The sequence below is a fragment of the Indicator indicator genome, chromosome 24 (genome assembly GCF_027791375.1).
Source record: "Indicator indicator isolate 239-I01 chromosome 24, UM_Iind_1.1, whole genome shotgun sequence".
In the NCBI taxonomy this organism is placed as follows: domain Eukaryota; kingdom Metazoa; phylum Chordata; class Aves; order Piciformes; family Indicatoridae; genus Indicator; species Indicator indicator.
In genome coordinates, this window is record NC_072033.1 from 2,674,815 (window position 1) to 2,699,852 (window position 25,038).

The 25,038-nt window shown below is 55.6% G+C and overlaps 2 protein-coding genes across 2 annotated transcripts; both read left to right on the forward strand.

The window, feature by feature from the left end:
- The first annotated feature begins 599 nt into the window (after window positions 1-599).
- Window positions 600-4,000, forward strand: PXMP4 (peroxisomal membrane protein 4). Its single transcript, XM_054392057.1, has 4 exons — window positions 600-727; window positions 1,153-1,215; window positions 1,794-1,992; window positions 3,737-4,000. The coding sequence occupies exons 1-4, from the start codon at window positions 612-614 to the stop codon at window positions 3,998-4,000; spliced, it is 642 nt and encodes a 213-aa protein (XP_054248032.1). The 5' UTR covers window positions 600-611.
- Window positions 4,001-15,960: 11,960 nt separating this feature from the next.
- On the forward strand, window positions 15,961-19,593 carry E2F1 (E2F transcription factor 1). The gene is made up of 7 exons (XM_054392147.1): window positions 15,961-16,161; window positions 16,927-17,017; window positions 17,598-17,817; window positions 18,245-18,397; window positions 18,553-18,667; window positions 18,885-19,089; window positions 19,343-19,593. Exons 1-7 carry the CDS (start codon window positions 15,961-15,963, stop codon window positions 19,591-19,593), a joined length of 1,236 nt encoding a protein of 411 aa, XP_054248122.1.
- Window positions 19,594-25,038: the final 5,445 nt, after the last annotated feature.

The window sequence follows — 25,038 nt, forward strand, 5'->3', positions numbered from 1 at the left end:
GCCGCCAGGGGGCGCCCTCCGCCCGCCACGGGGCTCCGGGAGGGCGGGAGGGGACCGGGGTTAGGGGGACCAGGAGGGGGCGGCCCCCGGGGCCGGCCCGCTGCTCAGGGCAGTGACCGTACGGCAGAGCTTGCCGGGGGATTCACATTTAACTCGGACCGCGGCAGAGCGCCTCGGGGGCCCAAGGAGGCCGGGCCTCGCCGAGGAGGGCGGGAACCACCTGGCGGCTACACCTGCCCCTCGTGGGCCCCCGACACAGCACCTGCGAGGACCCGCAGAGCCCTTGCCCCGCGGCTCTGCCATGGGACGGCCGCGCCCCCAGTCCCATGACCCTTGGCCTGGCCTGGCCGAGCCGTCCCGCAAGGGCCCCCAGCAGCGAGCACTGTTCCGCCGATGGCCTCAGCGAGAGGGAGTGGGCGGAACGCCACGCGCGCCCCCCATTGGCTGCGGGACTGATGCTCACCACCACTGAGTGGTTAAGATAGCGTGGGCTATTGGCCAGGAGCGTTGATGGGCAATCGGAGGAGCCTATGGGCGCAGCGGGATGGGCCTCGCCCCCGGAAGCGGTGGCACGGTCGGCAGCCCGGGTCGGTGCCGGCGGGGGGTTCGCCATGGCTGATGGTAGGGATGCGCTTCGCGCTGTGCTCCGCGCCGCCAACACCCTCCTGCAGCAGCGCCGCTACCACGCCGCGCTCGCCGTCCTCAAGGGCTTCCGCAACGGGGCCGTGTGAGTGCGGCGGGGGTGACTGAGGGAGGGAGGGAGGGATGGGGTGGCAGGGCCGGTCGCAGGGTAGCGTCTCGGTGCCCTGAGGCCTAGTCGCCGGCATGGCCGCCATGTGCCCGGCTTGTGCCCGCCTTGCTGGCAGGGAGACGGGGCTGCTGCGATAGAGGTTCGGGAGCGGTGTTGCCGTCGCCCTCTGCGTTAGGCGAGGAGTTTAACCAAGTCTGGGATCCCCGCTGGGTCTGGCATCTCGGGAGGCACCTTCTAGGCCCGTGGCCTGGGCGCACTCTGGCTTGGTGTGATACTGCTACTGGGGTGATTGTAAGTACGATGTATCTGCAGGAGTAGAAACTTCTGGCTGCCAGCAGAACAGAAATACAGCAATGTCATAGTGTAATGCAAAACTCTGAAATCTCTCTTCGCTTTTGCAGTTATGGAGCAAAAGTTCGTGCCCCACATGCCCTGGTGATGACTTTCCTGTTCAAGAGTGGAAGGTAAAAACCCTAGTACTGTAATTCTCTGTTGGAATTGGAACGTTTTCATCCAGGCATTTGATTTTTCGTGTTCCCAGGGGTCTTGAAAAGCATAAATATACAGGAGTTATGGTCACGGGTTGTTGTTCTGATAGCTGAGAAGGTCGACTCTAATGCACACACAGTCATGGGGGTCAGCCACTCATGGAATGGTTGGTGAGAACCAGTAGCCAGAGGAGCAATAAGCAGATGCAAACAGCAGCACCCTGCTCTCTGCTCAAATAAGGGGAGCCAGGCTCTAGCAGTGCAATTTGTGGCTTTCCCTGCTTATGCCAGAGGTTTGCACTTAGGCAAAAAAATAATACAGATAAGCTGCTTTTTGTTGAATTCATAGAACTGGACAGAAGCACAGCCTACAGTCTAAGCAGGGCTGTGGTCTGGCCAGAGGTGGAAGTATTTCTCCTTTCTCACAAGATGTTCTGTAGTTTGCCCAAGCTATCAGGTGAGATGGGTAGGCCAGGAAGGCGTAGTGTCCAGGCTGAGGGGCTGCAGTGTTTTTAGCCTTTTTGCTCTCCTAATTCTCTGTTTCTTTTCTTCAGTTTAAGAGAGAAACTGAAATCCATTGCTCAAGCCACATACACTCATTCCCGGAACCTGGCGTATTTTGTGTTCACCTACAAGGGGCTGATGGCGTTGCAGTCCCGACTGCAAGGGAAAAAAATCCCCTTTCATTCTTTCTTTGCAGCCTGCATTGGGGGTTGGCTGGTGTTCGGTGACAACAACCCCATCAACAGCCAGGTAAATATGTTGATTGCAAGTTTCCTTGACAAACAATCCCTGCAGATGGGTGACTGTGTGCCAGGAAGTGGTTGGGACAGCCTGGTATGTTTCTGGTGGTTTTGCCATGCATATCTTTTATGATATTCTTCTTGGCACAAGTTCTTGTTTTGGCTGCTCTGCACTCAAATCCTGGAGGTGGTTGGGTGTCTCTGTGAATGGTGTTTGGGTGTTAGAAGCCCAGGTTTATCTCCAGGTTTCCCAGGTTTGCCTGGGAAAGCAGGGAAGTCATAGACTTATAGCATGGTTTGGGCTGAAAGGGATCTTAAAGATATCTCATTCCAATCGCCCTGTCATGGGCAGGGACACTTCCCACTAGACCCAGTTCCTCAAGACCTCACGCAAGCCAAAGCTGCTGGGTTACCCAAGCTGACATCAGACCTTTGGTAACTGACTGCAGACACTCCTGACCTGCCTTCTTGCAGGATTAAACCCTTCAGCTTGAACCTAGAGCTGCTGAGCTACATTTAACTCAACTGGTTCAGCTGCCAGAAGCTGCTCAAGGGATGTTTGGTTTACAGCTGGTTGTTGACACACAGCCACAGTTTAATCAGAACTGTTTTGCTTATGCAATGCCCTGCAGAGCCTACCCTCAGTCTGGCTTTAGAACGTGTCCAGACTGGGTTTGTAGCTACTTGGCAGGTTAGCAGAGCTGCTCTATGACTCTTGTCAGCAGCAGCATCTGAGCATCAAAGACAGAAGTTGTGCAACTGCACGGATGTGTTGCGTTGAGTGTAAGTTGTTGATCACTAAGTTAGAGCACCAGCAGAGAATCAGGACTTTGAGGGCACAGAGATCCAGGCCAAGGCCAGCAGTGTGAGATTCAAGAAGGCCGAGTGCTGGGTCCTCCATTTGGGTCACAACAACCCCATCAATGCTCCAGCTTTGGGGCAGAGTGGCTGGAAATTGCCTGGTGAAAAAGGACCTGGGGGTGTTGTTTCACAGCTGGCTGAACATGAGCCAGAGTGTGCACAGGTGGCCAACAGCATCCTGGCCTGGATCAGCAATAGTGTGGCCAGCAGGAGCAGGGCTGTGACTGCCACCCTGTAATCAGCACTGGTGAGGCCATACCTTGAATCCTGGATTCAGTTGGGCCTCTCACTCCAAGGAGGACATTGAGTTGCTGGTGCATGTTCAGAGAAGGGCAACAAAGCTGGGGAAGGGCCTGGAGAACAGGGCTGGGGAGGAGCAGCTGAGGGAGCTGGGGGTGTTTAGCCTGGAAAAGAGGAGTCAGAGGGGAGACCTCATTGCTCTCTACAGCTCCCTGCAAGGAGGTTGCAGTGAGGTGGGGGTTGGGCTCCTCTGCCAAGTAACAAGAGGAAATGGCCTCAAGTTGCACTAGGGCAGGTTTAGGTTGGACATGAGAAGAAACTTCTTCACTGAAAGGGTTCCCCACCACTGCAACAGGCTGCCCAGGGAGGTGGTTGAATCCCCATCCCTGGAAGTGTTCCAGAGGGGCAGAGATTTGGTGCTGAGGGATGTGGTTCAGCAGAGCCACGGTCGAGTTAGAGAAGGGTTGGACTGGATGATCTTTAAAGGCTTTTCCAACCAAAACAATTACATGTCCTCTAGTGACAGAAACTGCTTGAGATGGGAACCTACAACCTGTTTGCTGTAAAGCTGGGTGAATTGTTTGCACCCCTCCTGCCTGGCTTGTCTGGTCAGGGTCCTGCTGCAGCGCCCTCTGGTTTTTCTCCCCCTGCAGATCATCATGTACCTGCTGTCCCGTATCCTCTTCGGCTTGTCCCGCCTGGCAGTGGAGAAGGGCTACATCCCCCAGCCGAAGCAGGATCCCTTCCCTCTCGTCTCTGCTCTGATATGGGGGACAGTTCTGTGGCTCTTCGAATACCACCGGCAAACTCTGCAGCCTTCTCTGCGCTCCTCCATGACCTACCTGTACGACGACAGCGACGTGTGGCACGACGTCTCTGACTTTCTCCTTTACAACAGAAGGACAGACAGCAAGTAGGTGGCTCACCATAAAAGAGCTTTTTCCCCCTTCCAGCAGCAAAGGGAAGAGGTGGTTCTGTTGCTCCTGACTGGTGATTTATTTTTAATTGACATCTCTCAAGCAGAATTGCCTTCTGTGGCCTGGCCAAAATGTTCCCATCTGTCTGCTCTTGGCTCTGTTTAGAGCGAGGAAATATCCACAGAGACTTGGTGCAGTCTATTTAAGAGAGGCCTTATTTTTCCCTGTGGTGTGGCTTTGAGGTTCTTGGGGTTGAAGAAACTAAATACAGTTATAAAATGGCACTGGGGAGTTTGTCTAACCATGAAAAAAGTGTTTTGGGGATCACCCCAATGCTCGCAGGGCAGAAGTGTTTTCCTGTGCTGGGAGAGGGGGAGCTGCTCAGGGCTGGATACAGGGACATTGTTTCTTTCTTCCTTCCTGTGGATGACTGGAGGTCTCCTGTAAGCTATGACAAGAAGTTGTGTGCTCCTTAAGGGACTTCCTCAGCAGTGTTCCCTCAGGGAGGCAATGAGATGTTTGAGGATGAAACTGTGCAGATCGTCTGCTTCCCACCTGGTAAACCAGGCTTGGAAGGACTGGTTTTGCTTGGTTTCATTCATGCACTTTGGGCTGAATCTGCTCCTCTGCAGAGTGCAGCAATGAATGCCCTGTCATTATTTTCAACTTATTTGTAGAGGTTTGTGTTTTGTTTTGTTTTGTTTTGTTTTTAAAGCTACTTGAACTAAATACCAGAGAGAGTTACACAACTTGGGCTGCTTTGGAAACAGGCTGTGGCATATTGCACGCCCTCAGAGCCTGCTGGGTGCTTCACACACACAAACCAGCAATGCTTGTAGCAAGCACTTTTCTTTGGGTGGAGGATAAGCACCTGGGGTTCCCTTGGGTCCAGAATCTGCCCTCCACAGCCTGTGTGTCTGTAATCAAACTTGAGTGTACCTGCAGTTTGTACAGATGTGTTGCTGAACCAGCTTGAGGCCACAGCTCAACGTAGGAATGGTTCTTCCCCTTTAAAACCAGGCTGCTGAGCCCTGCTGGGCTGTAACAGGAGGTTGAGTGGAAAGCTGAGAGAGAAAACTGTTTAAATGAATCAATCCAAACTGTTAATAATAGTGCAAAGCACTTACTACCATATAACACTAAATGAAGTACATTAAAATAATTCCTGACATGCTGCTCTATGTGGTGATACTTGGAAGAAAGTCACGAAGTTGCTGTGCTAACCATTCCCTTTCAGCTCAGTCGGGCACTATTGTTTGCTCTCCCTGCATCCATCTGCTTCTCTTTGCACCCATCTGCTTTTCCATCCTGACCTGACCATGTAATTTCATAACCCTGCTGATGCTGTTCATCATCTTTTGCAGTTTCTTTACACCTCAGGCTCTAGCACTTTGTCATATTCAATGGTACAACTGAACAGAAGACTGAAACGTGCAGGCAGCTTCTGAGTAGAAAACAATCCTCAGTTTCTTCTTTTTTTTTACTATTCTGCATATTCCAAGTGCTGCCTTGCTCTTTATTTTTCCACTCTCTGTGTCAGCAGGAGGGAGGGTGAAATGTTCCCCTTTCCACAGTCTGGTGCTGCAATGTTTGGGATTGAATTGCATCCCACCTGGCTCAGGTGGAGTGGGATAAGAGGCTTCTGGCTCTTAAACTGAATCTAACACTGAGTCCAGCTGCAGTCCCTAGGAGATCTTAGTGTAGAGACAGAAGCTGCTTTGTGCTCATGCCATGCAGATCCATGACAAACTCATGTTTGGTGCCAAGACCCAAGATGCTGCTTTGTCATAACAACTGTGGGCAGTTCTTGGGATACCTTTACCTTTTACCTTCATCTGCTGTTGCAGTCTGATCTGAGTCCTTCAATTTGAACACCCTGCAGGATGTAATCAGCTAGACCCCAGGAAAGCTGGAGAAGCTAGGAAATGGTTTTGTTTCTTTGCAGTTAAATATTTTGCTTGGTGTAGATAAAGATTCAAGTTGAGGAAAAAAAAAATACTGAAGCTCCAGGTGAGGTCTTATTTGTACCACTGCTGGCAGCACTCATGCAGCACTTTCTTTTTGGGTCAGAAGCCTCAATGTTGAATGTTAGTATTCTGCTAACATTGCTGAATTCCAGCAAGCTTTGATGAATGTCAGAAAACCCCTTCCACAATCTGACTTGAGAATTTCTCACTGAAATAATCTATTAGCCTCACAAATCCTTGACTCTTTGTCATTATTGTAGCCATTATCGTGCAGGCTGATTGTATGAGCCCTGTGTCTGTGAGAGATTTTTGAAGCCTTTCCATTTCTAGCTGGCATTCCTCTCTCTGAGAAAGGCTTGGGATTCCCTTAGAGGCAAAATCCTTTTCTTCTGGAACTAAGCCCTGGAACAGGCTGCCCAGGAAAGGAGTTGAATCATCATCCCTGGAGGGATTTAAAAGCCATGTAGATGTGGTGCTGAGTTTAGTGCTGGGTTAATGGCTGGACTCAATGACCTGGTGAGTGCTCTTGAGACTAAGTTGCGTGAGGAGCAGCTGAGGCAACTGGGGATTTTTAGTCTGGAGAAAAGGAGGCTGAGAGGAGACCTCATTGATCTCTACAACTACCTGAACAGAGGTTGGAGCCATGTGGGGGTTGGTCTCTCCTCCCAGGTAACAAGTGATGGGACAAGAGGAAATTGCATAAAGTTACACCAGGGGAGGTTTAGCCTGGACCTTAGGAAAAACTTCTATAGTAAAGGGTTCTCAGACTGGAACAGGCTGCCCAGGAGGTGGGATGTATTTAAAAGCCTTCTAGACAGGGTGCTCAAGGATATGGTGTAGTAGTGCCCTGAATAGAGTAAGGTAATGGTTGGACTTGATGATCATGAAGGTCTTTTCCTAGCAAAGTAGGCTCCAAGGAGACCTTATTATGGCCTTCTAGGGTCTTAAGGGGGCCTACAAGAAAGCTGGGGAGGGACTTTTTAGAATGTCAGGTAGTGATAGGACTTGGGGGGGAATGGAGCAAAACCAGAAGTGGGTAGATTCAGACTAGATGTTAGGAAGAAGTTGTTCCCCATGAGGGTGGTGAGAGCCTGGCAGAGGTTGCCCAGGGAGGTGGTGGAAGCCTCATCCCTGGAGGTTTTTGCAGCCAGGCTGGATGTGGCTGTGAGCAACCTGCTGTGGTGTGAGGTGTCCCTGCCCATGGCAGGGGGGTTGGGACTGGAGGATCCTTGAGGTCCCTTCCAACCCTGACAATTCTGTGGTTCTGTGATCTTAATGGTCTTTTCCAACCTAAATGGTCCTGATTCCACTGCTAGTTCTACCACTGCGACCATGTGGCTGCTGGTGAAGCACTTCTCTGGCTACATGAAGGGCAAGGGACCTGCTCTGTCCTTCTGCCCTGACTTCTGCCATAGTGTCTCTGTCCTTTCTAGAAGGCCAAACCAAGGCAACAGCAACATTTTAGTATCACCCTGGCAGCAGCACCCTGGGTTCTCGGCACCCTGGGTTCTCAGCACCCTTTTACTCTTGGGCATCTATCACCAACCTCACTTTCTAAGCAAGTGCCCAAGCCTCCAGCCATCTGTACTTCACCTCCAGGTCCCAGCTGCCATCCCTGGAAGCCAAGCTGCAGCTCATCCCTGCAGTGGGTCCCTGCAGCAGCAGCCCTGAGCCAGGCGGTCACGGACGGTTGGCTCTCCTGCTGCGGGGGCAGGATGTTAAGCTGCAAGTCACTTCTTTCCCCAGGGAAGTAATTGGAGCAGTTCTTCAGCAGCATTGAGGCCACATTGCTGTTCCTGTGAGCAGATAGATAGCTGGGGATGAGCCCCTTATGCCACCAAGGTGTTGGAACAATGCGGGCGTGTAGTAAGGAAGTGAACTAGAAGTAATTTGTCTGAGTCAGACTTTCCCGATACAGAAGTTACACTCCCTGCCCTCCCCCAGTGCATTGTGTGGGGAACTAAGTCCCCTGTTTGTCTTCCTTTTTTATTAGCATTAAACCCCAAAGAAATAAAGGGGACAGTTGGAAGCCACCTGCGAGTCAGTCGACTGCTGAAGGACCACAAAGCAGGGGCCACTGTCTCCCCCCCGACCCTGATCTCTTGTGAGTGTTAAGATGAACGTGGCTCTATTTTGTCTAAATCAGCTTTATTTTCCCTTGTTTTCTTCCTCAACACCTGACTGGGGATGCTGAGTGCCTTTAAAGAAGAGCAGAGTGCCTCACTGCCCAGCTCAACCCCCAAAGTTCTCAGATAAAAAGTGTCCATTGGACAACGATGCTTCTCCTTCTGATTTGTTTTTTTTTTTTTTTTTTAGTCCCTTTTTTTGGAGGCACTTTTAAAGGTTAATGACTCCAAGTGATCAAAAGTTTTCAGCAGACTGACTGTCCTGAGCTATTAATCATTTATTTTGTGAAGGAACAAAGGGAGCTGAGGGTTATTTCCAGCTGCCCCAGCATACCCACTGTGCTTTACTCCTCCAGGACAGCTTGTGTGTGTGTGTGTGTGCTGCTGAGGAAGCCTTTCCAGGACAGTTACATTATTTAACAAAGGTAAAAATTAAATGGGTGCCTGACATTTGGTTCAGCTCAGAGTTGTTTTGTTGTTTTTTTTTTTTTTTTGTCCTTGCAGCCAAGGGGAGGATATTGCTGAAAGAAAAGTCCATGCCTGGTCCAATTAGTGGCATAGAGAAGGGCTTACAGAAGGTGTGAACCTGGGTTGGCAGTGTACTTTGTCCTTGCCACCAGAGGATCATAGAATGGTCTGGGTTGGAAGGGATTTCCCAAGGTTATCCAGTCCAACCCTCTCTGCAGCCAGCAGGGGCATCCTCAACTAGATCAGGTTGCCCAGAGCCCTGCCAAGCCTCACTTTGAACATCTCCATCTCCTTGTCTGTGCAGTAGCCACTCATGTTTAGGGGAGACCTTATTACCATGGACCAGTACAGAAAGGGAGGCTCCCAGGAAACTCCCTTTTTACAAGGAGTCCTGTGGAAAAAAAAAAAAAAAAGACAAGGGATGATGAGGACAAGTTACTGCTTGGGACATTCCCATTGCAGTCCAGAAGAAAATATTTCCCCATGAGAACAGTTGGACATTGGAATCATCTCCCAAGAGAAGCAGTGGATTGGCCTGCACTGGGCAGTTGCAAAACTCAGCTTGGCAGGGTGCTGGGCCAGCTGATTTCAACTCTCCTGTTACCTAGAAAGGTTGGACCAGATGATCCTTGGGGTCCCTGCCAAGCTGGCATTCTGGGATTCTGTGTGATGTGTTCATGGCAGCGGGATCAGGGTGGAGAGAGGCTGCAGAAGTGCTTTGTTATGGCTGCTATGAGGCTTTCTTGCCCTGGTGGAGTAGTTCAAGCTCTGCTTGGGTAGGGGTAGCAGTGCAGGGTTGACTGGAGATAAGGAAGAAATTCTTGACAGTGAGAGCAGTGAGACACTGGCACAGGTTGCCCAGGGAGGCTGTGGATGTCCACCTCCCTGGAGGTGTTCAAAGCCAGGTTGGATGAGGCCTTGAGCAACCTGGGCTGGTGGGAGGTGTCCCTGCCCAGGGCAGAGGGGGTGGAATTACATGATCTTTAAGGTCCCTTCCAGCCCAAACCATTCTGTGGTTCTATGATGACCTCTGACTGGTAAAACAGATGAAAAGTGGTGCCTGTGGGGACCCCCTGTGTCTGCAGAGGGTCCTGGGAGCCATCATGAATAGGTGGTGCTGGTGGGGCCACCAGAAGCCTGTGCAGATACCTCCACACAGGAGAACCTGCTGTAACTCAACCTCATTTTCACTCCATCAGCATAAACATGACCTTTGGCTAATACCTGCATGCTGCTTCCTCTGTGCCAGGTTGTGTTTGACTTCCTGGGGCCTGCCAACCTGAACAGAACATGTTGGGTTTGCTGGGGATGCTTTTGAAAGGCAGCTGATAAGGGAGGAGAGAAAATGAGGCAGAATGCTGTTTGGTGTAGTGCCTGTCTGCTGCTGTTAATGGTTTAGGGGTGCTAATCTGAAATTTCCAACCATAGCAGGTCCCTGGAGGAGGTGGGGTTACTTAGAAGAATTTTCAGCTCATTTTCTGAGGAAGCTGCTGAGGAGGAGGGGGAAACACAAACTAATTTATTACCTCTGCTTGTGGCATATATTTTGTGGTTGTAATTGCTGTGGAATTCAGGCCCTGATTTGGGGACAGCAGAAGGAATTTAAACTCAGGTAACTTAGAATCATAGAACGTTAGAGGTTGGAAGGGACCTCTGGAGATCATCAAGTCCAACCCCCCTGCCAAAGCAGGATCACCCAGGGCAGGTCACACAGGAATGTCTCCAGGTGGGTTTTGAAAGTCTCCAAGGAAGGAGACTCCACAAGCTTTCTGGGCAGCCTGCTCCATGGCTCCAGCACCCTCACAGCAAAGAGGTTTCTTCTCATGTTGAGGTGGAAATTCCTGGCTTCCAGCTTGTACCCACTGTTCCTTGTCCTGTCACTGGGCACCACCAAAAAGAGCCTGGCACTTTCATATTGACAGATAGGCATTGATCAGATCCCCTCTCAGCCTTCCATTCTCCAGACTAAACAACCCCAGGTGTCTCAGTCTCTCTTCACAGGGGAGATGTTCCAGTGCCTTCATCATCCTTGTAGCTTCCATTGGACTCTCTCCAGCAGATCCCTGTCTCTCTTGAATTGGGGGCCTCAAAACTGGACACAGTATTCCAGATGTGGTCTCAACCAGGGCAGAGTAGAGAGGGAGGAGAACCTCCCTAGACCTACTGGACCTGCTGTTATTACATTAGTAGGAATACCTCAGGCTTGGGGATGAGGGGGAATTAAAAGGGGTGAAAGAGGGGGCAGTGAGTTGCTGAAGCAGCTCTGTCCCCTGTGAACTGCCACCTCCTGCAGTCACTGCAGCACAGTGGTCCAAGCCTTGATGCCAAAGTCACCTGCAAATTGTTTCTGTACAATCACTCTCTGACTATCCAAACACTGTGCTTCCTAGAAGAAGAATAAAAACCTAATCTTTTTTTTTGTCTGTTGGTTTTACTGTCATCATTGTGAAGCTGAAACAGAGGAAGTAATGTAGTTAACCACACTGCTGGTCCTGTATGTGAAAAGCTCCTGCACAGAGTATGTTTTGGGCAGCAGTTGTGCCCTTCTCTTGCCAGCTTGGAGGCAACAGCCAGTGCTGCTTGGCCAACACCATCAGTGTTGTGTGAACCTCGTGAGGTTCAAGGAGGCCAAGTGCACCTGGATCAGGGCAAGTCTCACTGTCAGTCCAGGCTGGAGGATGAAAAGATGGAGAGCAGCCCTGTGGAGGACTTTGGGGTGGTAGAGGGTGAAAAGCCGGAGAAGAGCTGACAGAGTGGTCACAGCCCAGAGCCAGCCCTTTCCTGGGCTGATCCCCAGCAGTGTAGGCAGCAGGGGCAGGGAGGGGATTCTGCCCCTCTGCTGAGATCCCACCTGCAGTGCTGGGGCAGCTCTGGAGTGCTCAGCACAGCACAGACAGGGACCTGGTAGAGCAGGGCAAGAGAAGGCCACAGCAATGAGAGGGCTGGAAGGGCTCTGCTGTGAGGCCAGGCTGAGAGAGTTGGGGTGGTTCAGTCTGGAGAAGAAAAGGCTCCAGGGACACCTTCTGGTGGCCTTCCAGTTCCTAAAGGGGCTGATCAGAAAGCTGGGAACAGACTTTGGACCAGGGCCTGTTGTGGTGGGACACGGGGTGGTGGTTTGAACCTAGAAGAGGGATGTTTAAACTAAATAGAAGGCCAAGAGTTTTTTTCCACTGAGGGTGGTGAGAGCCTGTCCCAAGTTGCCCAGAGAGGTGGGAGATGCCCCATCCCTGGAACTATTCCAGGTCAGGTTGGATACCCATGGGGTATTCCTGGGAGCATGGTTACAAGGACAGACTGCTCCTTGGTGCCTTGCAGTCCATCAGGACCACAAGCAAGTGGTTGCAGAGAACATGGAACTGTTCAAAGTCAGCTGGAGGGAGGTCTCTCAGGTACTCCTCCTCATGCATGTAGAGTCTTGGCTTCATTCTGTGTGCCTGCTCCTGGCCCAAAGACTCCTCCTTAGGGCAGACACCCTGTGGTACAACCACCTGCCAGATCAGGGCATAGGTACAAGGCATTGGACAAGAGTCTGAACCTGCCTGGCTTGGTAGCTAAACAAAGTAAGGGCATATCACAGAACCATTGAATCCCAGCGTGGTGGGGGTTGGAAAGGACTTCTGAAGTCATCCAATCCAATTCCCCTGCTAAAGCAGGGTCACCCACAGGAGCTTGCCCAGGATCACAATGTATAGGCAACTTTGGAGTCTCTCCAGAGAAGGAAACTCCACAACCTCTCTAAGCAGCCTGTTCCACCTCACAGCTAAGAAATTGCTCCTCGTGTTCATATGGAACCTCCTGGGTTCTGAAAAGAGTCTGTCCCCATCCTCTTGTCCCCCACCCTTTAGCTCTTGCTGAGCATTGAGCAGATCCTCTCTGGGGCTGCTCTTCTCCAGGCTCACCAGCCCCAGGGCTCTCAGCCTTTCCTCCTCACAGAGATGCTCCAGGCCCCTCAGCAGCTTTGCAGCCTCTGCTGGACTCTCTCCAGTAGTTTCCTGTCTCGTGAACGGGGGAGCCCAGAGCTGGACACAGTACTCTAGGTGTGGCCTTGCTAGGGCAGAGTAGAGGGAGAGGAAAACCTCCCTTGACCTGCTGGCCACACTCTTCTGAATGCAGGAGACCATCTGGGTTTTTTTGGCCACAAGGGCACATTGCTGGCTCCAGCTCCATCTGCAGCCCCACTCTGTGCTTTCCCTTCCACGCAGGGACCAGCAGCTACCCTTCAGCCTGCACCTGTCCCGATGGGGAGAGGCAGCCAAAGCATTCCCAAACTCGGTGAATGCCGTGGGGTAAATCCTGCTGGGGTGCAAGGCGTGGGAATTGCCTTGCTGCTCCTCCCCGTGACCAAGCGGGGCCATGGAGACAGGACTTTATCTTTGTGCAGCACCCGCCAGACAGCTAATCTGCAGAGCAAGTCTCCACTCCTCAGCAGGGCTGGCGAGACTGGGAGGAGGCTGCAGCTGTGCAGGAGATGGAATTCATCTGCCTTCCCTCGTGTGCACGCAAGAAAAGCCCCTGCCCTTCCTTCTCCCACCAGCATTTGCCTTTCATTTGTCTTCAGAACTGCCCTTTTTTTTTCAGCACCGCCAGCACTGAAAGCCTTGGGAGAAGCTGCAGCGCAGCCAGGGGGAGAGAGGGGGGCAGAGCACAACCTGCTCCCCTTGAATAAACTCCTGCATGAATTAGGGAGGGTGGAGAGAAAAAAAAAAACAAACCACCCCACGACACAAAACCCAGCCTTTGTGAGCCGAGCGGGAGCAGCTGGTGCAGCAGCTGTGTCCCAAACCCTGCCTCACCCCAGGAAGCGCCTGCCCGAGGCTCCCCGGGGCCGGGGGGAGCGCTACCAGCCCCTCGCTCCCGCCTGTCTCTGGGGGAGGGGGGGGGGGGGGGTTGCCTTTTTTTTTTTTTTTTTCCCCAGGTGGAAGAAACGTGAAGGATGGTGCAAACATCTGGTCTGGTCTAACTGTTGCTTGTGATTCCCAGGACTGATGGTGCGGTGCGACGCGAGGGCTCTGCAGAGCAAGCCCTCGATCATTAGAAGGGCCGGTCGCTAATTAGCTGCATTCATGGGCGGGAAGCACGGCAGCGTTTCGGTTTGCTCTTGGCCGGTGAAGAAATGAGGCATGGGCCGGGGGGTGGGGTATGACTGGTCAGGGACACTCGGGATGTTAGTGGTGGATTTCAAAGCAAGCAAGGATGTGGGGAAGTGATGGCACCGCTCCGTGCTGGCTGTCCTGCAGGGAGCTGCAGCCACTGCCAAGGTAGCCATCAGAAGCTCCCTTAAAGCCCAAAATTTGTTGTGCCAGCTCAGGGGCCCTGCGTGTCCCTGCCTGTGAGGACTTCACTCATCACTGCAAGTGCCTCCTGCATCCCACGCAGGAAGGCTGCTGGGAAAAACATCCCATCTCCTGCATCCCAGGTAGGTCAGGCTCGGCAGGTTGAGGTTGGCAGTGGGGCTGGGACAGGAGCCAGCACTGCTCCACAACCCTGCCTGGCAACAGCAAGGGGTTGGGGGCTACGATGCTTGTCCACGAGGCTGCCTAGGGACACTTGGGGCAGCTCACAGAATCAGAGAATAGAGTCATACAATTGTTTTGGTTGGAGAAGACCTTTAAGATCATCCAGTCCAAGCACTATCTAACTCCACCAAGGCTGGTGCTAAACCATGTCCCTCAGCACCACAGCTCTGCCTCTTCAAAACACCTCCAAGGATGGGAATTCAGCCACCTCCCTGGGCAGCCTTTTCCACTGTTTGGTAGCTCCTGGAGGGATTAAACTCTGGGCTTGGCTCAGAGGGGTTTGGGTGCCTGGTCAAGACCCATGCTCCACGCTTTGCCCATCAACTCCATGTCTGGGCCCTGGGCATAGCCTAGTCTTTAAATGCTGGGGTTTATCAGGAGGATGTTTATGTTTCTTTTCCTCTTTAATTTTGCCTTCTCGTGCAGCAGGAGGGTTATCAGTGTCCTACACAGGGGACATGCTGGTGGTGGGAGCCACCTATACCATGTCTCATGGGTGGATTATCATCTGTCTCAGCATGGCAGGGACACTCCTGGCTCCAGCTGCAATACCCTCTGCCCCTGCCTCACCCAGGCCACACACTTCCACCACCACAGATAACTGCTAGCACAGTCAAGTGCAGAGTTTGCTTTCAGCAGAGCTCTGACTCTGTGCTGCCCTGCAAAGGGTTATCAGCTGGTGCTGAGGCAAAGGTCCACAGCTGGTCACTGTCTGGAAACATGCCGTGAATCATCCAGAGCAGATTGCAGCATCCCAATCATTCTGTGCATGCTGGAACCCTCCAGCACCATCACAGCCCAAAGCCTCTATACTTGCCCAGTAGCTTCATCCACAAGCTGAGGGCAAGCTTTGCAGTGAGGGAGATGGGACAGCTCTGAACTCCTGCAGAGAGGACCTGGGAGTCCTGCTTCTCCATGAGCCAGCAATGTGCTCTCACAGAAAAGGCCATGGGATGCATTCAGAAGAGCATGGCTGACAAGTCCAGGGAGGTTTTCCTCCCCCCTCACTCTGCCCTAGTGAAGCCATGTCTGGAATAGTGTCCAGTTCTGGGCTTTTCAGCCAGAGGGACAGGAGACTAGTGGAGAAAGGCCAGCAAAGGCTACAAAGATGCTGAGGGGCCTGGAGCATCTGAGGAGGAAAGGCTGAAAGCCTTGGGGCTGTTTAGCCTGGAGAAGAGCAGCCCCAGAGGGGATCTGCTCAATGCCCAGCAAGAGCTAAAGGGTGGGAGGGCAAGAGAATGGGGCCAGAGTCTTGTCACTGGTGTTCAGCGACAGGACAAGGGGCAATGGGCACAAAGTTGAACCCAGGAGGTTCCATCTGAACAGGAAGAGAAAATTCTTTGCTGTGAGGGTGCCGTAGCCCTGAAGCAGACTGTCCAGAGAGGCTGTCGAGTTTCCTTCTCTGGAGAAATCCTGTAAGGTAAAGCAAAGACCAGGACTAGGGCCGGAGCCCCCCACGTCGCCCCGTCAGTCGCCCCTCCACCCCTAAACCCAGCCCCGCTCCGCCCCCCCGATTGGCCTCTTGCCTCTGCTTGGCGCCGCCGATTGGCCTTCTGTCAGCGCGTCCCGCGCCGCTGCTCTGCACCAATAGACGCGCGGACACCGCCCGGTCGCTTCGTGGTCGTCGCCCAATGAAACGGCGCCTCAGCGGCGCCCGGAGGAGGGTGCAGCCAATGAGCTATCGGCGGGGAGGCTCGCGCCGCTTTCGCGGCAAAAAGGATTTGGCGCGCAAAGGCGCGGGGGCCGGCGCGACGAACAATAACGGCGGCGGGCGCGGAGCCGAGCGGAGCCCAGCGGCCCCGCGCCCCGCTATGGGCCGAGCCCTTGCCCGCGCTCTGCCCGCCGCTCCTCCCGCCGCTCCGAGCCCGGCGGCCATGTGAGCCATGGCGGCGGCGGCGGCGGCGGGAGGCGCGGCGGGGCTGGCGGCGCTGCTGGGCAGCGCCTCCCCGCACCTCCTCATCGTCTCCGCCGCCGAGGAACCCGCGGCCGGCGGACACACCGACGCTGACCTTTTGCTTTTCGCCACGCCGCAACCCGCCCGGCCCGGAGCCGCGCCGAGACGGCCTGCGCTGGGCCGCCCGCCGGTAACTCCCGGGGCCGGGGCGGGAAGAGGGCGATAGTGGGTGCGGGGGCCGCCGGATCCCGGGACCCTTAGGACTGCGGCCGGGCCGGGCCGGACTATGTACCGGGCCAGGGTGCACACCGAGTAGTGCAGTAGTGGGCCGCGTTAGCCGTGCAGTGCTGGGCCGTGCCCAGTTCCGAGCCGATCCCTATGCTCGGCCGTGCCCTGTGCCGGGCCATGCAGTACCGGGTCGTGCAAAGCGGGGCTGTAGAGCAGCTGGGCTGTGCCAAGCTGGGCTGTGTGTCAGGCCAGGCTATATCCTGTGCCAGGCAGTACCGTTCCGTACTGCTGCCCCGTGCTGTGCTGTGCTCTGCTGTGCCATGTCGTGCTGTCGATACCGTGCTGGCCGCGCTATGCCCTACACCGTGCTGTACCACCCGTGCCGTGCCACGCCGTGCCACGCAGCACACCTGCCAAGCGCAGCCCTGGCCCAGCAGCCGCTCCGGAAGCCGCCCGCCCGGGCGCTGGGCCCAGCTTACCCTCCCCTTCCTGCGCCCTTTGGGGTGCTCTGCGCGGCGTGGCAGGGCCCCCCACCATGGGGCCAGGTCCCCCGCCCTGCTCCTCCTGTTAGCCTGGCCCTGCCGGGACCAGGGGCTTGTGTACCTTGCGGTGCTGTGCCCCCTGAGGCGGGGGCGGTCCCTGGGTGGGTTGCTCACGGTCACCCTCCAGTGCTGCGTGGGGCCTTGGTGGTGGTGGCCGTTCCTCCGATGCCCCCTGTCCTTTGCAGGTGAAGAGGAAGCTGAACCTGGAGACGGATCACCAGTACATAGCCGAGAGTCTGCCAGCAGGCCGGGGCAAGGCCAGGAACGCGGCCAAAGGTACCAGCTCTGTTGCCCCTGATCTCCTGAGCCAGCCCAGCCCAGAGCAGGGGGTTTGGCACCTGCCTCTGCTGCCCACAGGCTGAGTTGTGCCTCTGGGCTCATCCCTGGTAGCCTCTCCTTGTCTCTTCACGTTCTTTTGGCTGTTCCTGGAGCTGAGCTGTTCCTGACCACTCTCTCCAGCCTGTGTTGCTGTCCCCTGGGCTGATGGCATGGTTGTCCTGCCCACCTGCTGAACACTAGTGTGGTTCTGTCTCTCTGAACACCACCAGCATGGTGGTGGTGCAGTGTCCCAAGTGAAGCCTCCCTCCTCTCCCCCCCTGAGCCCAGCCTGGCACCTTGCTGTCAGGACTGAGCTTGTGGTGACAGCTAAGTGCAGAGCCCACAACAGGTCCTGTAGCATGCTTCCTGTGAAGGATGTGGGATCCTGCCCCATCGCCCAAGAAAGCAGATGGCTTTCAGGGTGCTGGTGCTGGTCCACAAGTCAACCTGCAAGCATGGCGAAGTGTTTTGGGACCTCTCAGGTCCAGCAGTGGGTTTCCCTTGTGGCTAAACCATGCTTGTCCTTGGTGGCTGGCAGGGGCAAAGTCTCCAGGGGAGAAGTCCCGCTATGAAACCTCACTGAACCTCACCACCAAGCGCTTCCTGGAGCTGCTGAGCCAGTCACCCGATGGCGTGGTGGACCTCAACTGGGCGGCTGAGGTCCTTAAGGTGCAGAAGAGGCGCATCTACGACATCACCAATGTCTTGGAGGGCATCCAGCTCATCACCAAGAAGTCCAAGAACAACATCCAGTGGCTGTATGTTCCTGGGCTGGGCTCATGGGGCTGTGCCTGGCTGTCTCCTGAGATGGGGGAGCTGCCTGGGTGGGGCTCAGGGTGGAGCAGGGTCTTGCTGGGATGGAGAAGCTCAGAGTGATGTCACTGGAGCATCTGCTCAGAGGTTGAGTGGTGGCTTCATGTGGTCAGCAGCCCTGGGCAAGGGCTATGCTCAATTGCAGGTGACTCCTGAGCAGCATTGATATTCCTGTTGGTGTCAAGTCCCCATTGGGCTCCCTGACCCAGTGCAGGGCTGCGTCCAGGCTCAGGGAAGGGACCCCAGGGTCGATCCCCACAAGGTCGATTCCCTGGATTACGGGGTGGGATTTAGCCTGTCCCAGATGGGGACAGTCACGTGGGGCAGAGGGACCTGTGGGGTTTGCTTCCTGATGGCCACTCTGCTCCCTAGGGGCAACCAGGCCACTGTGGGGGCCCCCAGCCGGCACCGGCTGCTGGAGAAGGAGCTGCGGGAGCTGCAGGCGGCCGAGCGGCAGCTGGACGACCTCATCCAGATGTGCTCGGTGCAGCTGCGCCTGCTCACCGAGGACCCTGCCAACCAGCAATATCCTTTGGTGCGGGGCGGGGTGGGGTTTGCTGGGTGGGGGGCACACAGCGGAGCTCCGAGGTGGGCCCGGCTGTGCTGCAGGGAGGGCGTTGCACAGCCCCGGCAGCTGCCACATGGAGGTGTCCCCATGTCTGCTCCTTGACCTGCCACACCGCAGCCTACGTCACCTGCCAGGATCTCCGCAGCGTTGTGGACCCCTCAGAGCAAATGGTGATGGTTATCAAAGCCCCCCCAGAGACCCAGCTGCAGGTCTCAGACCCAGCAGAGGTAAGCTGGGGCCACTTTCTGCTCCCTGTGGCTGCAGAACCCTCAGCAAAGCCCAGCCCAGGCTCCCTGGGCTTCCTTATGCCCCCTCATCTCACTCCTCTCCCTGGGCATCCTTGTGCCCCTTCATATCCTCTCCCTAGGCATCCTTGTTTCCCCTCATATCCTTTCCTTGGGCATCCTTGTGTCCTCTCATCTCATTCCTCTCCCCCTCCCTCAGGCTTTCCAGGTCTCTGTGCAAAGCACTCAGGGCCCCATCGACGTCTTCCTCTGCCCCGAGGACAGCTCGGGGGTCTGTAGCCCCGTCAAGAGCCCCTTCAAAGCCCCCACAGAGGAGTCATCTCCCAGCCATTCACAGCCCAGAGCCTCCCCACTCCTGCACCCTGCCCAGGACGTGAACATGTCGCTGCTGCCCGGAGAACAAGGTGGGCACTGGGGCTGGGGACAGGAGGGGGCTGGGGACAGTGGTGCTGGCCCAGGGCCTCCAGCCATGGTTGTGTTTGCAGCTGTGTCCCCTCTACCACCAGCACAGGCTGGGGTGGTGCTGAGGCAGCTCAGCAGCACAGGGAGGTGGGGAAGGCAGATTCTGCATCATCAAAAAGCCTGCTTTTTTTTTTGGGGGGGGGGGGTGTTTGGGGGCAAGCATGGTGGGACTTACAGCACCTCCCACCCCCACAGAAGCACTGCTGCCAGGGACCAGCACGATGGCCGGCAAAAGCCCGGCAGAGGATGTGAGCCTCTCACCACTGGCCTCCATGGATGCCCTCCTGGAGCAGAGCAGGGAGGACTTTGCCGGCTTCTTGGCGGACGAGTTCATCAACCTGTCGCCTCCCCAGGCACAGGACTACCACTTCGGGCTGGAGGAGGGCGAGGGCATCAGCGAGCTTTTCGACTGTGACTTTGGGGACTTCACGCCCTTGGACTTCTGAGGCTCTGCCCTGGTGCTCGCAGGGGAGCTGCCCAGCCGGGGAGGGGCACCCCTGGGCCGACAGGACCGGACCCGCGGTCCCGCCCCGGCTGCAGCAGCCTCTGCTCCTGTCCCCATCCCTTCTTGCAATATTTTCTTCTTACCCCTCCAGCGCCCTCCCCCTAGCCTGCTGGGGGCCAGCAGAGTCCCTGGCTCCAGCCTCATGAGAGACATGCCAGGGTTGGGGGGGGTCCCATCTGGAAGGATCCCCCACCCCAGGGCCCTGATGACAGAGGGGGGCTGCCCGGGGCTCCCCCGCCGGGTGCCGTTACAGAGCTTTAAGCAGTCCTGTGTATAGATTTGGGTTAATTTATTATTGTCCCCTGGGGACAGCGTTTTAATTCCAGGGGAGGGAGGGGGGCTGGGGAGAGGGGGGCTGTGCAGCAGAGTTGGGGTGCTAAGAGGTGGTGTTGTGCTGGGAAGGGGGTAGTGGAGATGGGGGTGGGTGCTGGGTCAGGGCTGTCTCCCCCTGCCCTGGGGGCTGCCCCCAGCCCAGCTGAGCATGGGGTATTTATTTATTATTTATGGTGTGTGGGGGGCCCTCCCAGGACATGGGAGGGAGGCAGAAGGGAACAGAGGGACAGTGCTGGTTGAGGGGGACATGAAGGGGCTCACTGGCACATCCTGGCTTTGCTTGTGGCCAAATTGGAGCTGCTGGCAAGGCCCACCACAGTGGCAGGTGGCTGTGGGAGGTGGGGACAGGGCTGGATGGGGCTGGCAGCCCTGGGACCATGTACATGTCCCCTTTGGGGGACACACAGGGGTGTCCTGTGGGGGGGGGGGGTGTATCTGCAGGTGAGAACCCAACGCTGTCTCCAGGCTTTTTGGTTTTGGTTTTTTTTTTCTCCCTTCCTCACGTGGCCGTTCAGCCTTTGGGCTCTGTCTCCCCCTCCCTGGCTCAGTGGGGCTGGGAGGTGGGGGCAGTGCCTTGGGGTCCTCCAGCCGGGGCTGGAGACGCACTTTCACTTTTACTGCCTTTTAACAAGCTTGTGTTCCTCTGAGCTTCATGTTTAATAAAGGTTTCTACTGACTGGCCTCTGGCCCGGGGCTGGGGGCAGTGGGAGGGGCTGGAAGCTTTGGGGGGAGATGGAACCCAACCCTGAGTAACCCAGGGGAGGGTTGGGGTTATTTTGTAGGGCTTTTTCTATTCTGAATTTGAAATGCATGAGCCTGGGGCTGCAGGAAGTGCTTTGGTCTTTGGGGATAGCTTGTCTTTTTTTCCCTTCTACAATTTCACCTGTTCCCATGTATGGAACTGGGGCTGAGCCTGCCACCCTCTGCCATAGGTCTGGATTAGGGGAGGGTAGCTTTTGGCAGCCCCTGTCCCCACTCAGCTGCTTCTCTGCCTGCAGCTGCAGCTCCTGTGCATGGAGGAGGAAGGCAGCGTGGGACTGATGTGAAACCAGTCCATGCATTCACAGCACCAGCAGGCTCCCAGTGTCTTCCCAGCTTCCCTGTTTGTCCCAGCACCTCTTGTCCCTGCTTGAAGGCAGCTGCAGGCACAGGTCTGCAGGCCAAAGTTCAAGGTTGCCCTGCCCTAACCCTGAGTGCCCCAATCCCCTCTGCAGCACACTGTCCCCTTCCCAGCGAGCAAGGGACATGGAGAACACTCAGGAAGGGTTGCTTGGGGATTCTGGGCACCTCCTGGCAGCCTGGTGTGTGCCTGCCAGTGCAGTGGCAGGCAGAGAAGTGCCACTTCCTTCCCGTGTTTGTGCTCTCGCTCCCCTCCTCCCTGTCCAGCCTCCTGCCTGCTTCTCCTTTAAACAGCCTGATCAATATTTCACCCCAGACTGCACTGTGGAAGCTCACCCAGCTCCTGCTCCAGCTTTTACAGGGAATGGAGCATGGATTCCAGCTGAGCTGCCTGTGGGTGCTGGGATAGCATGGATCAGGAGCCCATCACTGTTGCCCAGCCCAACCTCCACACTCAGGCCTCCATCCCTGCACTGCAGCAGTTCCCAGCTCATTGTGCTGGCCCAGGATTGTCCCTGCTGCAGGACACATGCAGATGCTGATGTGCCAGCCGTGGGTGGCAAACCCCACAGCTCAGCTCAGCCCAGCCCCAGCCATGGTGCCAACTCCTCTCAGTGTCCCACTCCCAGCCTTCCTCCCTGTAGTCCCCAGGGCTGGGAGCAGGGTCAGCCAGGGCCCTGGTGAGGAGGGGAATGTGCTGTGCCACCTCAAAACCCAGCAACCAGGAGGGCAGTGGCACACACAGACTGGCTGGCCCCCTGGGAGGGAGTGGGGATGAGCTTGCTGTCACCCCATCAAATGGGGAACTAAACTGAGACGAGCAATTCTGCTGCTCTGGTTGATGAAGTTCCTATACCCCCAGCACCACAGGCAGGAGGATGGGGAGAGCAGGGGGGGGTGTTTATGGCCCCCCAGTGCCCTGCCTGCCACATGCCTCTTTACAAGGTCAATGTTTGTCACCTCAGGTGACAAAGCTTTTATGATTTACTGTGAGGTGCCCAGCCCAGCCCTGTGCCAACAGATCCTTGTTGCAAGATCCAGCCTTCCCTCTCCACTCCCCTTTCAGTTTCGTTTTGGTGGTGGTGACCTGCACTGCTGCCCAAAGGCTGACACCCTGCCCAGGCAGAAGCAGGCACTGGCTTTCGTGGGAGCCAGTGGGCACAGAGAGAGGGGAGAGGACTGGCATCAACCTCCTGAGCTCTGCAGGGCTGCTCCTGTGAGCAAGCTGACCCTTCCTGGCAGCACAGCTTTTCCCCTGAGCAAAGGTGAAGCTCTCTGATGACATCCACCATCACATTCCCCTCAGGGAATCACATCACCCTCAGGGGATGCTGAACCTTTGGGACTCCTCATCCTCATGGAAGCAGGCCCCCAGCAGGGACAGGACCACAGTCCCCACTCCGGCACTGCAGCCCATCTTGGGGGGAACACGTTGGCAGCTCCACGTGAGCCAGAGCACCCTAAAAATAACTGCTCTGTCTCCTGGGGATGATTCATGATGCAGCTGAAGGGCTTCCCTCCTGCTATTTTGGATCACAGAATGGGATGGATTGGAAGGGACCCTTAAAGCTCATCCAGTTCAGCCCCCTTGCAGTCAGCAGGGACAGCTGCAACTAGAGCAGGTTGCTCAGAGCCCCAAACACCCTGACCCGGAATGGTTCCAGGAATGGGGCATCTCCCACCTTTCTGGGCAGCATGGGCATCCCAAATCTCTGGATAAAGAGCTGATGGTAGCTCATGCAGGGCTCTCATTTCACTTTAGGAAGGGGCCCTGGCTGCTGCCTGGTTTTTATGAGCTCTCTGCACCTCAGATGCTTTTCTTCACTGAGTGAAGCAGACACAGTGTGGGAGATGGGCACTCTGCACACATCCTGTGTGCACTGAGAGTCCTCAGCTCCTGTATGCTCCCATCTCCCATTCCCTGGCAGTAACTCTGCAGGGATGGTGCCCATCTGACTCTAGGGGTGCCCAGTGCCATCAGGCCACACTGATGGCCCCACTGGCACCAGCAAATGCTGGGCATCTGCAGGCTGTGCTGTGCCAGATGCAGACGTGGTGCTGAGCCCAGGTGGACAGTGGGGGTCCTGTTCCTGTGCTGTGAAGTTTGGGCTCTGAGGAGTCAGGAAAGCCCAGCAGTGAGCCAAGGCTGGCAGTGGCTGGGGCACAGTTTTAGCTACTGACACAGCAGAAAGTTTGCCAGAATTTATGCCTTGAATCTAAACCCCTTGGGAGGATTTGGGCAGGTTTTGGGCTCTCTATAGGCTGCACCCCTGCCAGCACTGCCTGCTGCCCACCTTGCTTCTGCCCACCTTGCTTCTGCCCACCCCACTTCCCAAACACACTTCTTCCTCAAGGAATAACTCAGGGAGGTGAACCACAGCATCAGTTATTCATTATGAGAGGCTGGTAAGGGGTTGCTTTGTTTAATTCCCACCTGGCTGTGCCTCTGTGCCCCTCCACTTGAAGAGCAGAGCCAAGCACTGGCATCATATCAGAGCCAGGGCCAAGGCCATGTCACCCTTCCCTGTCAGGATGCACTTTGGAAGGGGCCCATGCAAGGAGCTGCCTCCTGCCACCAGCAGCTCTGTCCTGGACCTTGCCATCAGCTGCTCCTTCCCATGCTGCCCTTATGCTGACCCTGAGGTGTCCCAACAGGGACCAAGCACAGATTTTAACAACATGGAGTGCAGAAGGGCCCCCCCCAGGGCTTTGCTTTGATTGACAGCAGAGCCCCTCCGTCACCCAAGCCCCTTCCCATGCTCCCTGCCAAGGTAAGCCTCTGCCCCTTGCCTATTTCTGTGGTAGCTGCCTGCACGATAGTTTGATTTGATGATGTCTGTGCTCAACAGCTCCAGCTTTCAGGCCTCTTTCTGCCTCCCTGGGGGCAGAAGACAGCCTTGTCCTGCGTGGGCTGGGTGCACACAGTCCCTGGAGTGCTCAGACACCCCCTGCCAGGTCCCAGGTGCACTTTTTCCACATCTTTTCCCTTGCACACACCCGGAGCAGCTGGGAGACAGTAAAAATAAGCAGGATGCATCCTTGCATCCTCGGGGGAGGAGGAGAGCAAGCAAGCTACACGTGCTGCAGCTCAGTCACGTTGGGCTTGGGAAGCATCTTGGGGTGGAGACCTGGGTGAAGAGAAGCCAAGCTCAGCAAAACCGCCTGGCTTCACCAGGTCCACGTGAAGGGAGAGGTGGTGCAGATGGAGACAAGCCTGCCTGGGATTTTGTGTCCAAGCAAAACGGCTGTGTACCCCTTTCTGTCAGTAAAATCCCAGGATTCTCTGAGAGGGGTGGGGAGGACTCCCCCAGCCCAAGGTCACTGCCCTGCTGATACCCTGGAGTGGTGTGAAGCTCTACCCAGGCATGGCTTTATCTAGTTTGTTTGTCTAACTTTCTGTTTGTTGTTTGTGGAAACCTTTGAGGACAGGCTGGTGCAGACATGGATGTCCAGCCTATTCCTCTCCACACACACAAGCCTCTGGGTGCCTCTGCTGGGCTGGGATGAAGGCAGCTCCTGCCTCCTACTCCCCAGCCAGCCTCCTACAGCCCTTCTTGGGGCAAGACCTCTTGTGTCCACTTGAGTTCCTCGGGACCCAAGCATCACTGGTATGACCTACACATGCCCACCATGTCACTCTGGAGGGAACTAGCTCTGAGCAAAGAATGCCAGAATCATGGAGCTGGCACAGGGAAACTGGCACCACTGGAAAGTCATTTGGAACCACACTGAGTGGTGGGACGACAACCCCAAGGCCAGTGGCAAGCACAGCAGGGCCACCTATGGCCAAACTAGGGCCACTCGGTGCCAGCTGGAGCAACCAGAACCAGAGTGAGGGCAGCAATGCCCACACTGGGAGCAACTGTGGCCACACAGGGGCAATGAGGGCTACCCCAGGCCAACGGCCTCCACACTGGGACCACTCATGGCCATC

Bases quoted from the DNA above. Each gene is read 5' to 3' on its own strand.
- PXMP4 (XM_054392057.1), top strand. From the start codon at position 612: ATGGCTGATGGTAGGGATGCGCTTCGCGCTGTGCTCCGCGCCGCCAAC. The intron at 1,216-1,793 runs GTAAAAACCCTA...TCTTTTCTTCAG, and splicing joins TTCCTGTTCAAGAGTGGAAG to TTTAAGAGAGAAACTGAAAT. The intron at 1,993-3,736 runs GTAAATATGTTG...CTCCCCCTGCAG, and splicing joins ACAACCCCATCAACAGCCAG to ATCATCATGTACCTGCTGTC.
- E2F1 (XM_054392147.1), top strand. From the start codon at position 15,961: ATGGCGGCGGCGGCGGCGGCGGGAGGCGCGGCGGGGCTGGCGGCGCTG. The intron at 18,398-18,552 runs ATATCCTTTGGT...GACCTGCCACAC, and splicing joins GAGGACCCTGCCAACCAGCA to CGCAGCCTACGTCACCTGCC. The intron at 19,090-19,342 runs GTGGGCACTGGG...CCACCCCCACAG, and splicing joins GCTGCTGCCCGGAGAACAAG to AAGCACTGCTGCCAGGGACC.